This window comes from Halichoeres trimaculatus, unplaced genomic scaffold, assembly GCF_033239565.1.
Source record: "Halichoeres trimaculatus isolate MK-OKI-2021-1 unplaced genomic scaffold, fHalTri1.1 fHalTri1_scaffold_3, whole genome shotgun sequence".
In the NCBI taxonomy this organism is placed as follows: Eukaryota; Metazoa; Chordata; class Actinopteri; order Labriformes; family Labridae; genus Halichoeres; species Halichoeres trimaculatus.
The window spans coordinates 10,733,859-10,751,596 of record NW_027437181.1 but is presented as its reverse complement, the minus strand read 5'-3'; the positions used below and the strand labels follow the sequence as shown (position 1 = coordinate 10,751,596).

The 17,738-nt window shown below is 39.9% G+C and overlaps 1 protein-coding gene across 1 annotated transcript in view; it reads right to left on the bottom strand.

Annotated features, from left to right (window-relative positions):
- glceb (glucuronic acid epimerase b) overlaps positions 1–17,738 on the bottom strand; it is a 72,413-nt gene that overhangs the window by 14,141 nt on the left and 40,534 nt on the right. The window contains exons 3-4 of the mRNA XM_074666367.1: positions 14,045–14,574; positions 5,847–6,092 (exon numbers count right to left, since the gene is read on the bottom strand). Of these exons, the coding sequence (XP_074522468.1) occupies positions 5,847–6,092; positions 14,045–14,561 (763 nt within the window). The 5' untranslated portion in view covers positions 14,562–14,574. The remainder of the gene's footprint in view (positions 1–5,846; positions 6,093–14,044; positions 14,575–17,738) is intronic.

Genomic DNA, 17,738 nt, shown 5'->3' with positions numbered 1-17,738 from the left:
CAGTGTCTATTTTAACGATGTGTTTCTATTTTCACCAGTTGTTATGAAATCTTGAAGTCCTCATTCAAAAATAAATATATTTTTAGGATTTTTTGTGCGGCAAAGAGCCATGGGTCAGATTTAAAACCCAGGAAAAAAGCCTCTTGAAGCAGCCGATTTGGCAATTTAAGTGGTGCATCAAGGTGTGCCAGTGTGGCCAGGTGGGTAAATCACATACCCTGCGTCCAGAGGCTTAAGCCCTCAAAGCAGGTGGCCAATCTGCGGTCCTTCAACTCACACTGCCCTGTTGCAAGGGACTTGCCAGACTTCAGTTGCTACATATGGAGCAATTATTGCAGTAAAACTATTTGTGTGTGTCAGTGCATCCACAAAAGTATGAGTCAATCCACAAGTGCGTTGATCCACAAATGTGTAAACAGATTTGCAAATGTGTTGAACATTTACAAATGTGTGCGCAAATCCACAAATTTGTGGACTGATAGCAAATAAATATGTTTTCTTAAATGGCTGAAAAGTCTAAAGCCGCGTTTCCACCAAGCAGTCCGGGTTGGTTCAGTACGGTTTGGCTCGGTTTGGTACAGTGAAGCCTGATCCCGTTTGCGTTTCCACAGCAAACTGTGCCCTCTCGTGGTAGGCGGCGTGTAAGCTGGATGCCAATAGCAGCAGCTGTTAAACAATATTGTGACACCGTAGCAGTTTACCCCGCTATTAAATCCAACGAAGAAGAAAAACACGATACAGTAAACAAAGAGCACAGATGGAAGACATGCTGCATTTCGTTCTCCCTGTGATTTGCATGTAGCTCTCTGTTACAAAGTGCAATCAAGCTTTGTTTCAGAGAAGACTGTGCGCCGCCAGGAGAAATGCAGCCGCTGTCGCACAGAAAGTGATGATTCTTCTTGACCAATCAACAGTCTGCAGTGTTGTTGCTCCACCTTCCGAGAGCGGATCGGTTCACTCTGGCACCCATACGGAAGGGTCCCAAAAAAGTAGGCGGGCTCGTCTTGGTTTTTAGAGATCTGTCCCGGGAAAAGTCAGTGGAAACACTGCAAAATGTGCGTCGTACCTAGATGAACCAAACCAGTCTGCTTGGTGGAAACGCGGCTTAAGTGGTTTGTCTACAGGACCAGAAATAAAATAAGCGCAAACTATTGGTTACAACTGAGGCGTGCCTCCTTCTTGCTGTCTGGGTACATGAGATTTTGCAACAGTCCTGTAGTGCAAATGATCTACCTGAGGCTTTTCAGCTATAAATGTTTACAAATCAGTCCACGTTTGTAGATTTGTGCATGTATTTGTGGATTTGCATACACATTTGCAGATTTGCGCACACATTTGTGGATCAGTTCACATATTTGTGGATGCATTTACACACACACAAATAATTTTGTTACAATTATAATATTGCTACAATAATAATTTTGCTGCAATAATAGCTTTATACCCCAGGTGTTGCAGTCCCACCATCATCATAACGACTGCAACACACAACTACTAACTCTGCCCATCTCTCTCTTTCCTCATCTCGTCTGTCCATGAGTCTGGTTCTACTCAAAGTTTCTACCCATTAAAAGGAAGTTTTTCCCTGCCATTGTAACTTGGTAAATGCTGCAAAGGTCTTTTCTCATGGCAGACAAAGATGAGATAAGACTTCTTATCTTGTTTTGATGTTGAGTCCCTGAATAATATTACACAATGATAGGTCTAAACCCAAGAGTTGGTGCTATATAAATCAAGATTGGCTGGCTGATTGATTGACATTTCATTGCCACATCTATTTCCCAGTATCATGCTTTTTTTAATTGTCCTAAAACCCCCAAACTATGACAATAAAAGCCCCAAACAGAGTTGAAAAAAGAGGGAATAAAGGGAACTGTAGGTAACACACAAGGAAATGACATTAACACTGAAGCTCAGACCGGATCCTTAAAACTGAGGCTATTACAAGATGTTTTACTCTGTTGATATCAAAGCTGAGCTCAAAGTTTGAAGTTCATAATGAAATTCTCAACTTTCAATGCTGAACAGTTACCTGGCTCTGAAGAAATGTGAAGTCTTTTGGTTGTTTTTGAGAAAAGGGGCTAATAATAATTACACAGGGAAACGCTGAGTGTGTCTGTTTTCAATGGAGTATTTTCAAGACACTTTTTAGTCTTATGTTAAACCGGGATTTCAAAAACATAGGAATTGTCATCTCAGAAATAACATTCCATTCTGTTTCTCTCTAACAGTACAAGGAGGCTTTTTTCTTTTATTTTGGAAACAATGGTTTCCCCTCCAAAAAGCCCTCTTTGGACCAGTGGAAGTCTACAAACAAGCATGCAGAGAGTGAGCTTATTAACCAGGCAGCAGCCGTGAGTTCATCTGTGTTGTTTTGCCATCTCCCAGAACGAACATTAATAGGCGAAAGCTGATTACATTTGTGAGAGACAGTCGTCATTAAAGCGAGAGAAACCAGCGATCACCACATGAAACTTTAATTGCATTCTTTCAGATTGCATCACTCAAACCAAATCCAGCAGCCCTGAAAAGAGCTCTGTTTGGTGCACGATGAAAAGGATGATAGGAGTGCAGAAGAAGACAGCTTATTTTTTCCGAAATGTCTTTCTTCATAGATCATTTTTTAGATGCAGAGTGAGAGCTGTACACAATAAATGGCTGCAGAGTCTGAGGGAGGCTGGAGCAGATATCAGCCACAAAAACAAAGAAACTCAAATCCTTTAAGTTTGAAACCCTTCAGTCTTTTTGTTCTGTGAAGAAAAACTCTCTATTTTCTGAGGGCCTCATGTACACTGATAAAGAATCTAACATTTATTATGCCAAAGACTGCTCTGCTTGAAGTGATGTGTGAAAGTTCAGGCAAAAAGATTAAAACATCTTTAAATCTCTTTAAAAACAAAACCCAAAGTTTTTAGAGACATTTTTGGATGATCACTCAATGTGTGACTCATCAGAGAGCTTAATGTTAATTAGTGAACTCTGCTGTAGCAATGCTTACATTTTTCCCTCTTCATAATGGTAACTCAAAATGTGGAGATTAACAGAGTTTGATGGCTCGTTTAATGAAAAACATCTGGCTGAAGTAGCAAAATTACTGACACATCACTTCTGATGATGTCAAAGCTAATGATATCTGACTGATGAATGCAACACAACACAGCACTGCTGAACACACCGGACTGAAACAGAACCAGCAAAAACTCGCTTCACAGAGAAGATGAAACCAAAATCCTGAGAAAACTAACCAAAGACACTGGGTTGAGTTGTTTCAACTTACAAATAGAGAGCATGCATGTGATGACACAGCAAGTGGAAGTCATTGTGGTAGCGCCCTCTGAGGGAGATGAGTGGCAGCGTTGGCTTGAATACCGTATAAACTCTAAACCAAAATCTAAAAATGGGGAAGAGCTATTGCACAATTGATTAAATGAACATGTTTGTAAAGCAATCTGGGCTATTTTTTGACTGGCTACTAAAAGACAAAGAGAAGAGAAACTGATGGATAAAGTTTTCAGAAACAAACCAGACGACTCTTTTTGTGTTAGTTTACTTTAATTTATGCTGTATTTTTGTATTAAATCATTCCTTAAATTCTGAAATCTCTGATTGTTAGCGTTTTTCATTCAGCTATATTTTTCATTACTGAAACATTTTGTCTTTGTGTGATTATGAACCTTATGCTCGACATGATTTGTAAACTAACTTAAGCCACATTTCCACCAAGCAGTCCGGGTCGGTTCAGTACGGTTTGGCTTGGTTTGTTACAGTTAAGCCTGATCCCGTTTGCGTTTCCACAGCAAACTGTGCCCTCTCGTGGTAGGCGTCGTGTAAGCCGGATGCCGCAATCCCCAGCTGTTAAACATTAGCGTGACGCCGTAGCAGCTTACCCCACTATCAAATCCAGCAAAGAAGAAAAACGTGACACAGTAAACAAAGAGCAACGATGGAAGACATGCAGCATTTCGCCCTCTCTGTGATTGGCATGTAGCTCTTTAATACAATCAAGCTTTATTTCAGAGAAGTCTATAAGAGAAGTCGTATAATTACTTGTTCTGATGTGAACATGTATTTTATTGTTGTTTTGTAAACTTTTTAAAATTATTTTATGCTGTTAAATATTGTACATTTTATGACTTTTAAAGGCCCAACTAGGGACAAGAGTTGGAAATTAGCATTTGCTATAAACTCTCTGTGCAGCACATCAGATTCATACTTAGTGATGGAACTATGTTAAACTGCATCGTCCCTATTAAATAAATAAATTCAATTCAATTCAAAGTCTGTGTGCCAACAGGAGAAATGCAGTTGCTGTGGGGGTAGGTGACGATTCCTTTGACCAATCAACAGTCTTCAGTGTGTTGCTCCACCTTCCGAGAGCGGACCGGTTCACTCTGGCACCCATACGGAAGGGTCCCAAAAAAGCATGCAGGTTCGTCTCTGTTTTTGGGGATCTGTCCCAGTATAAGTCAGTGGAAAGGCCACAAAATGCGCGCCGTGCCGAGACGAACCGAACCGGTCTGCTTGGTGGAAAAGCAGCTTAAAACTGAGGCTGACCCAGTTTTTTCCAAATAAGGGGGGACTCCAGCACAAGCAGTAGTAGCTGTGTTGTATAAAGTGTTTGATATTAACTTTACTTTGATACCTTCATGGAGACTATACGTCTATTAATAATTCAGTCTATGTTAAATACCAAAAGTACAAATAGGTAATACATGTATTCATTTGGGTCAATAAACTGTATACTGTAAATTGAATCATATAGAGGCTTTCGTAGCTGTCAGACTTGGCATTGTGTGTTTCCTGGTGTTGAAATCAAGTAAAAATAAATGTCTGATGTCCGAAATGATTTTCGGCCACATGTTGATGTTTGTGGACCCCTGGTTCTTTGATAGCTTTAACAAATCAGTGATGAGTCCAACTATCCTTAATTTCATGTCATGTTCCACATTTTCCAGGTCTCCCTGACTGAATTGGGCGTGTCCCAGAGGGGAAGTGACGTAAACGTATACCCTCAATAGAAAGTGTGACAATATTCTATTTTTTTTTCCACGAATAACTTTTAAAGACATTTTAATTAATGTTTAGCAGCTTAAGCCTGATGCGTTCAATTGACAACAACCGTTGTCCACAAACATTTCCAACACACGAGGAAGCCAAATATTTGTACAGAGTGGTAAACATGTGAGATACATTATCTATTTTAAAACTTCACCATGTCTGAGAAAATAAAAATTTAAAAGTTTGTTTTAGCAAAGAAGACCTTCACCCTCTTTGAGCCTGTTGCTGAACAAAGATAATAGTTTGACCCTTCCATTAAAGCCTAAATGGTGTGTACACTTGCTTGCAAAGAATAATCTAACCAGACAGCAGTCTAAAGCCTCATTTTGTCCTTCAACAGACCAACAATATGCTGCCTAATTGTCTGCGGTTGATATAATCTGGAGATGAAAATGATCATCGCAGCCGCTGATATTCATGCTCTGGATAAACAGAAAAGGTTTACACTGAAAATATTGTTGACTGGAAGTGTTCCTGTCGGCAGCATTTCAAACAATGCACCATGTATGTGACAGTGTCTGACTCAGTGAAGAGGATGAAACGTGTGATATTGTGTCTGCTGCTTCTTAAATTATCATAAATTTTAGAAATCTGTTATTATGTTTTGGGTTCTCTGCCAACCAGCTCTGCCTGCCAGTATTTTCTCTCTGTCTCTCTGGCTGTGATTCACTGCTGACTATCATCCTGTCCTGAGGGTGAAGTTCCATATCGAGCCTCCTACAGCCACAGTTAACAGGAGATAAGCTCCTTGCCCTGAGGCTCTCTGCGCTCATGGAAGGCTAACATACCTGGGGCACTGAACTGACGCACGGAGGTGGCTCGGCTCTTGTCATGGAGGCGGCTCAGACCGCAGCCTTTCGGCACACTCCAGGGCGCTGAGCTGGCCCGGCTGTCTCTCTCCTCAGCGGTGTCGTAGACCTCCACATGAGGAGGTCGCTCGGTCAGGTTCTTGCTGTAATGGCTCAAGCCGTACTGAGCAATCTGGATGGCGTAGAAGTAGCCTTGTGGGCCCCACTGGGTGGACAGAGGTACGCCTGGGTGGACAAAGGGGAGGGAAAGAAAAGAGATAAGGACAGGAAGGTTAATTAAAAATAGAAAATGATCTCCTCATGTGCCTGAGAAAAGAGAAATGCTTCTTTTTAAGGCTGTTTCCTTGTGTTTGAGATGATACTACATCTGGAGCTTAGATAATCATCTTGTTTATCTGGAGAGTTTTGTTTTTAAAAATTTTGAGGCAAATCTTCTGTTAAGATGACAGTTTTCACAACAGATTTAGTTTTGGCTAGGATAAATGCTGAAGCTGTTTCAAGCAGTGTCACTTTTAGTTCATAACCCTCGTTGTACAAATAAAACTGGCACTAAATTAATTATTGATATCAAACACTAAAGTATTAAAACCTCCCACTGACTTAACAAGGCCAACTTTGACACTAACATGGAGGTCGGAGATCTTTGAAAAAGACACATCAGAAGATCAGATTAAGGTTAGTAAACAAACTCCTCCACCAGCAGCTTTGGTGAGTGACTGGTCGATGTGGTGAAATTCAACCCAGGACGCTGCATTTCACCAGAGGCGAGCTCCCAGCACACACAGCCAGAAATAGCGCCGGGAGAAGAATCTCTCTGATTAGATGGTTCACATAAAGACCTTGTGACAGAGAGAGCACATGTGCAACCCAAACCCATCACTTCAGGAAGAGGAAGATAAGATACTCTGATTCTGGCTGGGTGATAAAACTCCTCCTCTTTTTATAGTAGTCACCTCTGCAGCCACGGCACAGCACCGAGGCTCTGCTTTCCTTATCCTGAGTGGTGTTGTCTTTATAGGAGGTCATCTTGCTCAAAAGACAGCTTTTTAAAAATATTTTGTTGTCTGATGTACAACCCACAAACATTTTCATACAGCTGGTGCAGTATTATTGTGTGTGATACTAAAAGCGTTAATTATCATCTTTGACTTTATTTACACAGCACCTTTCACACATGTGGCTCCAGGTGCAGCTCAAAGTGCTGTACTAAAAAAGACTTTTAAGAGTCGAACAGCCATTAAAATGGTAATGCCGCATAATTAATGCAATCAACATTAATGTAATGTGACAGTAACACACACACACACACACACACAGGTTATGCGGGGACGTGCAGGATAAAGCCCGGCACAGATTTTTAAATTACATCTTCAGTTCTTATGAGCAAAATAATTTTTCATTCTACATTTGTTAAAAAGGCTTATGCAACTCAAAATTCTAATAAATGCACAAAGCCAGACTTTGTTTCATTCCTGCTTTTGTCTACAAGGGGTGGGCGGTACACCGGTTTCATTACCATCACTGGTATAATATAGACACATTTTCCTTAATTTTGGGGGATCAGTGATCAAGGATCAGAAATCAGTGATTGGCCCATTCTTACATATGAAACTGATTTTATATACCTCCAGGAAGGTCTGACAGCCAGCCATTGTTGCTTTTTGTTCTGAGACCTAAAACTCAGGACACTTTATTGGTTGTTTAAGTTAAAACATAAAGATTTTATTGTTTCACTGGTATTGTTCAATGATTTTCAATAAAATAAGATTGGAACATTGAAGTTATATGCTGTCAGTTATAGAAAATAAAAAGTAAAAATCGGTATCGGCCCAAATCTGTTTTGGCAGGTCAGGCATTTTAAAAATCGGTGATCGGTGATTGGCCAGAAAATTGTGATCTGTGCACCCCTAGTATAAAGTGTTGCCACAAAATGAATTTTGCAATACCGTAATTACTGTGGTAAAGCATTGTTACACATAATTCAGGCGGAGTAGCTATATGGGAGATTTATTTCTCCCAACGTAATGAGAGATCACTTTTTTGCCACAGCCATTCTGAAAATCAACGTGCATACACCTTTAAGTCCAGTAGCACAGAGGCCGTGACGTGGCTTACAAGAGGAAGTAAAAATTTACTGTTGTGCAGAAAGCAAAACAGCATGCTAAAACATCGCTGAGAGAAGCCTGTAATAACATCAGCCACCTGCTAGGTAGGATGTGTACACATATAACACAGAACAGAGTCAGAGACAGACTCACTGTTTTGAAAAGACTTCCCTTATTTCATGTTGGAAAACTGTGATATAATACCGTAACCGCAATATGAAGAAATACTGTGATATAAATTTTAGGTCATATCGCCCACCCCTATTGTCTACTATTTGAAAAAAAAATAACATTTCATCGAATTGTTGACCTTTCTATAATTAGAACATGAATATTTTTTTGGCAAGATGCTTGAACTAAATCCTCAAACCAGCCCTGATCTGCTCTGTCCGTGCATAATACAGTGGCCTCTGCTGCAAGTCATTCCCCTTCAAGTCTTCCCAGTTTTCTGTTCTATCCACCATCCTGTCCTTCTAACAAAGCCATAAAAGCCCAAAGCAGAATACAAAACTATGTCTTCTTCAGTTTAGTAACCTTAACTAATGGGGTGTAAATCCATCTTCCGTTTTTTAGATATAATTTTAAAAACAGGCACTAATACAAAGATTGGAATCGATGTCCTGGAACAATCGTACAACACATCCTGATTGAGAACCAATACTTTTGATTTATGGGTTCACCAAATATATAAATAAATAAACACACACACAGACGGATACACACTTTCCAGCCTGGCTACACTCTGCTTCATGCTTGTCTTGTTACCGGCATCTCCCTTGACAACTTAAGTCAAATGACTGTCAAAAATCCTAGCACTGTAGCGCTGTGCAACTCGGTGAATAACACTAAGTAATCCATGTGGAATTGACTGTTAAGCCTCAGTGTATTTTCATGACTCCAGAGAGCGGGCTTTTTCTAGAAATCTGTAGACCAAAGTCTTACACCAATTACAGCGAGCTCCAAGCTCACTGAAGTTAATGTAGGTGCAGAAAACGTCCACCACGTTGATGTTATATTTCCTCCAGCAGTCCAACTGGGACGTCTAGATGAATGACAACAGACATTAAAGCGACGAGAAGCCTTGTTTGATATCAACATTGAACTGAAGGATTGTAGTGTGGTGTGAAAGGGTTGGTTGTTGTGCCAAACCCACAGAGGATAAGGACTCAGTTCAGTTGTTGTTTTACAGCTTAAAGCCTTGGTTAGAATTTCAGTTTTCTGTGTGACCAAGCTCTGATGATCTCTGTGTGAAGAGGAGTAAACTGATGGACAAAGTTAAGCATGCTGAAGCTAGCACCAAGTATTTTTCAGAAGGGGAGACCAAAGAATGGTAAAGGGACTGATAAAAGACTGGAGGTCAGAAAAATGACTCATGTTTCTCTGTTTCTGCTGGATCTACAAGTATAAACAGAATCTCTTTGAAAACATCGCTTGAGAATCAATGATTTATCAGGGCTACTATGCTACAAATGTTGTTAGTCTCTCAAAATCGCTACTCCATTATAGATTTGCATTAATACTGGTGCTTTACATTTGCAATATCAAGTACTTTGGAAGAACTAGAACACATTTATTGAGCTGGATATACCAATTCTGTTACTAATTGTATGTTCAAGACTGAATTATGCAACTGTTGCAGCCCACCAGTAATATCAGCTGAAAAAAGTCGTAATGGTGAGGCAAAAATGTGAGGCAACAGTAACCACGGCTTTTATTTGTTGTGACCATATAAACCTGCAAAAAACTCCTGCAGTTTGTTTAAATCATGCATCTGGTTTAATGTGTGTAAAAGCACATTCTTAGACAAAAATACTGTATATTTGAGGGGCTGGTTTCAGAAAGAAAATGGTGAGACCTGGGCTCTTTCCTTCCTTGAGAGTACACAGGTGTTTGGTTGGGGAATCAAATGCACTTGTTATATCCTTTCTTTGTTTGATGCTTTGTATCACATTTTTAAGGAGTTTAAATAATCAGCATTGTAAAAATCTTTATATCATGAGTGTCTGGTCAAGCACGTACAGGCTAATAGACATGTTTATGGAAGTATGTGCCTGTATTTGAGAGAAAAGTGCTGGTGGTCTGCAGCAAAGTAGGAGTTGGGATAAAGATTGTTTAAAAATGGAAGAGACAAGGAGAGGAAGTCCTGATTTAGAGGATGTTGTTAGAGAGAATTAACTGCTGCCACTACTGATAGCATCCTAGCTGCTGGACTGTCCTTTTATTCAACTTTTGCTCTGTGTCTCACAGAGGAGCGTGAGACCTCCACGCCCATTCATAAGGAAACACAATCCACAGGAGATGGCACGACAATGTGGCACGTCACAGCGGCACATAAAAGTGCATAATTTTGTCAAATAGTAAAACGTTGAGAGTATAACTTAATAAAAATAATATATTCTTAAGTTTTAGATTGAGCTTGAGACCTCAGTAAAAACTGTGTGCTCGTCAAATGCTGCACAGACTTCAGTTAGATGTAACATCCCAAATGAATACAACAGAAGCTTGAGTGGTGTAGAAGGCCCATCACAACGTTTAATGAATATTGCTGAAGGTCCCATTAAAAAGTTCTCAGGGTAAGTTGGGATAGAAATGCTCCCATGACCTTGTTTAAGCCCTGTGGTTTCGAGACTGTGACAGGCTAATTAATGAACTGCTATTTTCACCTATAAAAATATGCTAAATTGAAGAGAGGTGTGTGCTTGTGCATGTGGAGTGCTAAGTAGCGCGGAGCCTTGGGCTTAATTAATGGACCTTGGTAAACTGTGTGTGTGTTTGTGTGTGTGCATGTGTGTATGTGTGCTGTAGTGTCGACGTGTTTCCTCCATTTTGTACCAAAAGAAACGGTGTGCAGGAAACAGGAGAGTGAGAATAACTCGAATCTCTGCTGCTCAGCCCAGAGACTTGTCTGAATTCTTGTCTGACCCATTTTTCCTTTAACATATTTCTTTCCTCATGTGAGAGGGAGTGGGGCAAAATTATAGTCAGAAGCATGACTTATCCAAAAAGTGGACAGCAAAAAGTTTGGAGAACCCAAACATGAAATGATGAAATCTACTGAAAATAAAATGACCTCTGGAAGAGATCTGTGTACAATCATGCTGTATATTTCTGCACTGACATAAATAATGGCTTCATTGCAGATATTACAACAAACAGAAAACAATAAGTACGTGGTGTTCTGTTTTGAGCTGATCAGAAAAACAGATTTGTATCACTGCGCGAAGAAGAAATGACTATATGTGAAACTGCACAATCCATCTCAGCAGAAATACCTATTTACTGTCGACAAATTGCTTTCAGACACTGGCTATCATTACTCATCAAGCTAAGCTCAGCAACTGACACTCTGCTGGTGAGTATATCATCTAATATTACATCTCCCAACGAAAACAAAAGCTTACTCCTCAGAGGGCAAAGCGCCCAGATCTGTGGCAGAAATGTCTACACAAATCTCTTTTTCTCTGTCGTTTTCATACATAACTGAGATATATTTGGGTGTGTAAGAGAATATTTTTAACCTATTATTTCCAGATTCCACTGTATTAGCGTCTCTTTGGTTTTGCTGGATTTTGACAACACAGGAAGAGACGATGAATATCTATTTTGGAATTTGAGGCAAATCTACAAAGCCACTTCTTCAAGTGAGCAGGGCGCTGACATTTATTGATGACAATGTGGTTTAAACTAATAGCTTTTTAAAATGAGCTATTGATCCTTCATGGTAATTACTTTAAAAGGAACCTCAAAAAGAAAACAACTTTGAGGACGGGGACAAAGTGTGAGGGAGGGGCAAACTCACTTCACACACATCCAGAAAGCTATACAAAGAAATGCTGACAGTGTCTGAATGAAGACAAGATTGAGTTTTAATTGACTTAGCACAAATGATGTTTGATGGCGCTGGTGTTAAAGGAAGACTAACTGAGTCTGGGAATGGGTGGCAGAGAGTGAGGAGGTGCTTTTGAAATTGGATCCATCCTGTTAATCAAGTCTTGATTTACTTTCTCACAGATCAAACAGAGAATTTATCATCCAAGCTTAGCTGAAATACACCTCATTAAGAAAAGTGTACATTACTACAGGGACTATTTAATAAAGCCTAATAACTGACATTAAAGCAAACACACTTGCCTTTAAGTGGCTAATTATGAATGTGTGTGTTAGGAAACAAATCATAACTTCTCCTGTAGGTCTTTATATATGGCATCTCAGCCAGCCACTGAAGAGGCTTTTGTTTAGGAATCTCTTCCATAATGTTACTATTATATTGTGAAATAATATGTACAGTGCGGCTCGACATCCTCCTACTGTGAGAAGAGAAGCCAAAATACTGCGTCTGTTGGTGTGGACATAAAATATAATAAAACACCTCTTTTACAAACTAAAACCATAAACTGTAAAATAAATGGATATAGACTCTGTGACATCACCCGTTTGTTTCACACAGAGTTTTAAAGAAAATCTTTGGTGGGAGCCATGTTGGAAATGGGGCTAGCTTAAAGCCTTATCACTAATAATCTGTAAGGTGCCTGCCTGTCAGTCAAGTGAGCTGTGCTTCCAATTGGATTAAACAGTTTCTCCTTTTCTCCTCTGCTTTGTTCTGGTAAAAAACGCTGCAGGAGCCTGAATTCGCCATCAGAGCTGTCAATCATGACATCACCCCTTTCTTTATAACATCAAAACTCTGTTTTTTTTTACTCAAAAAAAAAAAGAAAAAAAGACACTTGAACATGCAGCAGCAAGATAAGAACAAACTAAAATGATGATGAGAACATTTACTTGAAGTGTATCTTAATTTTCAAGGTAGAGGCAGGCTTTAAGTTCTGGCTTCACTTAGGGTAGCTGTTGTACTGTCCGTGGTTATATACAGTCAATGGTTACAGCTTTAGAACAGGGGTAGGCAACCTTTTCCATGACTTGAGACACTTTAAAATACACTCAACCCTAAAGTGCCAACACTTACTTCTTCCATGAAACCATCAACGGTCAATTGGAAAGTTTCCCTAAATGGTTTTCCATGCTTAAAAATGGTACAAGTTCCTTCTGTTGCCTGGTTCTAACAGTAAAGAAAGTTTTGAATGTGATGCTCTGTTTAGCATACTTTGCTAACACTGTTTTCTTATTTGGTCTCAAAGAGACGCTTCACACTTTATGTCTTACATATCACACTTTCACAGCACAAGGGGCATATCGCCCGCAACAAATCCATTCTCCCTTGTTCAACTATGTTGGAAAGAATGAATGGAACTTGGTTTGTTTGCCTCCATAATACCGAAAATGGATGTGAGTGTTAGCCAGAAGACTGACCTCCCAAGAGATTTGCGGTGATGCACCTGCAAGACACATTTGGGTACTTAAACGTTGTAATTTAAATTTGTTATTTAATGTTATTTGTTAAATTTTTACGTGAGAACATTTATAGTGTGCTCAATCTTTAGTTAAGTGATAAATAGAATACAACACAATCGTTTATCATTTATCTATTTATTTTGTCTCTACCTCATTGTAGTTATTCTCTGTGTGCCAACATAAATAGCCTTGCATGCCAGCTATGACACCAGTGTCCCAGGTTGCCTTCCCCTACTGTAGAATAACCATCACCAAGCAAAGTATATAGGTTTCTGTGTGTTATTGACACTTTTAAGGCATTTTGCACATCTGTAAAGAAATTGTATTCTATCATTTTGGTAAGAGATTAATGTGGAAAGCTGTTCAGGCCTAAAACATGTTAAGTTTTTGCTATGATGATTCATGATGGAGACATCTGAGCAAGAAGTTCCCATAATATTTTTAGTATTTTTTTTCAGGCTTTTTATGCCTTTAATCAGAGGACAGGAAACGGGGCAAGAGTGAGTAGAGACATGAAGGAAAGAGGCTACAGGCTGGATTTGAACCCTGTCTAACCTCACCACCTACCCAGAGACATCATAAATTTCAGTAAACCGACTGAAGAAATAAAATAGTCTTAAAAACTCATATCTTCACCTCTTCAATTTGTGTTCCTCAAACACTATTTACTAAACAATGGACTTGAAATTATTCTTGTGTTTGTACATGAACCAAAGGTCTTACCTTCTACTCCACTTATACACTTGACGCGGTCTCGGACCTCCACGTTGTATCCCTCAAACGACATGAAGACTCCATCAGGGTGGTAGGGCTCGCGCTGGGTGTAAACTTTTGAGTAGCTGTGCTGGAACTCAAACCGATCGTAGCCGTCATACTGCACCACTTTCCCATACACCTCAAAGTATTTTTCCATCCAGCTGAAAGGCAGGTAAACATCTCCGCCCTCTCTCCGGCCTTTCACAGTGGTTTCATCGTTGATCAGGCAGTCGATTTCTTCATACTTGATCCCGCCGACGACCCCAACCACAGGTGGGGGCTCTGGAGGTTGTGGAGGGTGCTGCTGGCTGCTGATGCTGGCATCACCCACCTTAGGGCTCGGAGCAACCAAGGCGGCACGAGGCAAGAAGCGTAGGGTGGTGTCACTGGAGCAGCGGTTCCATAGCAGAACAGTGATGAGTGTGAAGAGGGCGCAGATGACTATGAGGGTCTTGTAGTTCACCCGAGCAGCCAGGCAGCGCATGATCACAACTTGCCTGCATAACACAAACAAGAGACTTCATTTAGACTTTTGGGGGCTATTTAGTGTCAGTTTGATTGTGAGTTGGACTTTAGGAAAGAGGCTGTCATGTAAACTATCTTTGCTTTCTTCCTGCAGCAGTTCTGTTGCAGCTCTTGCAGTCTTAAGTCTTTATTAAGCACATGTACATATACAAATGAGACCAGATGTCAGCTTTCTTCAGCACAAATCAAACACTGATTGCAAGAAGAGTCTCTGCTTTAATTCGTCTTTGTAGAGGTTCAGTTTTCCTGCTTCCAGTCAATTGGTTTGTAAATATACTCGGGGAAAAAAAGGGAAACAATGCAAATCAGCTACATGCCAAATTACACAGAGGAGTCTCCAGTACAAGTGTTAGCAGCGTTGTCTCATTCATTCATGAAACATACACCCAGGAGACTTCTGTGCAGAGCATCTTTCTCTAAATAGATGACGAGTCATAATTTGTGTCAAACCCACTTTGCTGTCTGGAGGAGGAGGAGAGTTAGAGGCACATGAGGACAGAGAAGGTAGAAACAAGCTAGCCAGTAATCACACAGAACACAATGGGACTTGTCTGTGGTCACACATATGAGCTACAGATTATGACCAATAAGAAGATTTGGACTCTGCTTTGGTTGTGAATTTGTTTGTGTCTTATTCATTATCCATTGTGCCCAATAAATGTGTGAAATCGGTTTTCTTTTGCTGATTGGTTCCAGCTCTTCAATTTGAGATGTCTATTAAAAGAGTGGCAACTAAAGGAATAATGCAACATTTAAGGGGAAAAGCTTATTTGTTTCTTTCTGGGGCCAAGCTTTAAGGGCCTATGTCGACTTTTGACTTGTGCAGAAATTTTGGATGCTGTGTGTGAGAAACCAATTGCACCAAAAATACATTAACGGATTTCTTATCTGTTACTTAATTTCTGATTATTTATTTTTTTACTTTTAGAGAACTCCCATAAAGTCATCAGTGTTTATCTCTGACCTGATCTATACTGAATGCTCTCTGGAACTTTTTACAATTGTTAAACATTTGAAAAGGTTAAAACAACTACAAGCAATTAAATTGTACAACGATACCTTTTAACGCTGCACCACACCAATCAGACACCTTACTCGATCAGTTAGTCTGGATCTATGTTTTCATGTCCTCTGTGTTCTTCTGGCATTTTCACCAAGCCAGCTAGAAATCAATACGCATACCAAGGTCTCCTCCCTCGCACTAATTAAAGCCTACTGCTCAAAGAATTTACAATTACAGTGAGGACAAAGCTCGACCCTCTGATCACTGAGGAGGGAGAGGAGGAGAATCATTACCCCACAAGTTTATCTCAATATCTCAGCCTCAACAAGAAGCTGCTATAAAGGTCAGCTCACTTAATGTGCAGTAATTGGACAACAGCACCGAGCCACAGCTTTGTAGGTTGTTAGCAGCTTTCTGAACAAAGTTAATGTGAAAGTTGTGGGAGATGAAGAGGAGCTCTCTCAAAACGAAGGTTTAGAGGTTAAACTGTAAAAACTACACTGCATTCAGGCTTTGCTCGCTGTAATAAAAGGGTTGAGATGTGACCACACAGAACATGTTTTTCTCGATACACAGCTGAGTCCTTTATGCTGCACAAGAAAAGCTTTCCTTCAATTCTTTTTCTTAGATCCTAAACTTTTTGCTGTTGTCTTCCACTTAGCACTGGGGGGAGAAGCGTTGGTGCATCTCTGCCTGATAAATTATTGCCACACATAAAAACTATCATTGATATTTGGAGAAATGTCAGCCTGGTGCAGTGATGAAAGATCAGGCTGTCTTGGGAGCTCTGACAATGCTGAAAATGCGAGGCGGAAGGCCTGGGGACTGCACCCTGAAAGATAAGTGGGACCAGCCTGTCAGGGAGCCGGCTATAAATAATTGGCTCTTTTTATAGTGATTCGTTGCTGGTTGTTGAGCTCAGGCTCAAGGTGGATAGACAAGGGCTTAAGCAGTGCAGCCAGGAGAGCATCATATCCTGCTGGAGCAGAAGAGGAGTTAATGTCACATGTGAGAAAATTATAAGAGTAGTTTGCTTTTGGCTCAGAAACTATAAATGTTCTGAGTGCGATAATATCACACTTTGTCTCAATTAAGCTTTTGTCCATTTTCTGTGTGGCTGAAAGCAGTTTAAACAAACCAGAGCCCTGCAGCAGAGACAGGAAGTTCTCACAGATAAAGAAAGAGACCCAGATTGTGAGGGAACAGATTTAAAAAAGGAAAAATAAACTAATAAAAGCTGCTGTCTTCCATTTTTTATTACAGTGAATTAAAAAATGCAACAACCAAAAAGAATAAGAAACTGGCTAGCTGCTAGTGAAGCCAGTAAGAAACAAGCTTGCCTTATTGTGTTAGAGTCACACAAGAAAGAGTTACAGAACTCAGATACAGGAGTTTATCTTCCCACATTAAAGGTGTTGAAAGGACTGGGTCAAAAGGAGCTATTCTCAGAAATGACCTGATCCAGCCCTGTCTGTGAAGGAGTGTTAGCTCCTAATCAACAAGGTCTATGTTCTCGCCATGTCTTCTCTGTCGTTATTGAAAGTTATGCCCTATAAATGAAGCTTCAAGAAAAACTTTTCATCGCAATGTTCTCCAGGCTGTGTTCTTTTAAATAAACCATTTGAGGAGACATGTCTGTAGCTGTGAGTGGGTTAATCACAAGGCAAGCAATGTTTCATCAGGTGCTCAGACAGGAGCTATTCTGTCTCTGTTGTATTTTGGCTACTGCTCCCTTACATCTATAAGGAGTTAAACAACACAACTTTCATAAGAGCTGATGCATTATTTAAGAACTTTTCTTAGAAAAAAAAACACATTTTTTTCCCAACTTAGTGACTTTGCACTACATTTCAATCTTTCCAGGTCATTATTCATGAATCATACCCATAAACCCATAAGTGATCACTTTACATATGAGTCACTGTTAATGCCAAAGTTAAATGTTTTAGCATCTCAGCTCACAAATATTTCTGTGTCCTTATATACTTTAACATAATACAAAAATTAAGACAATTTGTGTTTTGTAGATTATTTCCTTGATGCAAAAATGCTTCCTGCAATAAATCTTATACCCTTGGAAAACCTGTTTTCATTTTACTTTTAAATGAAGTGAAATTTGTGAGGAACGTGTAT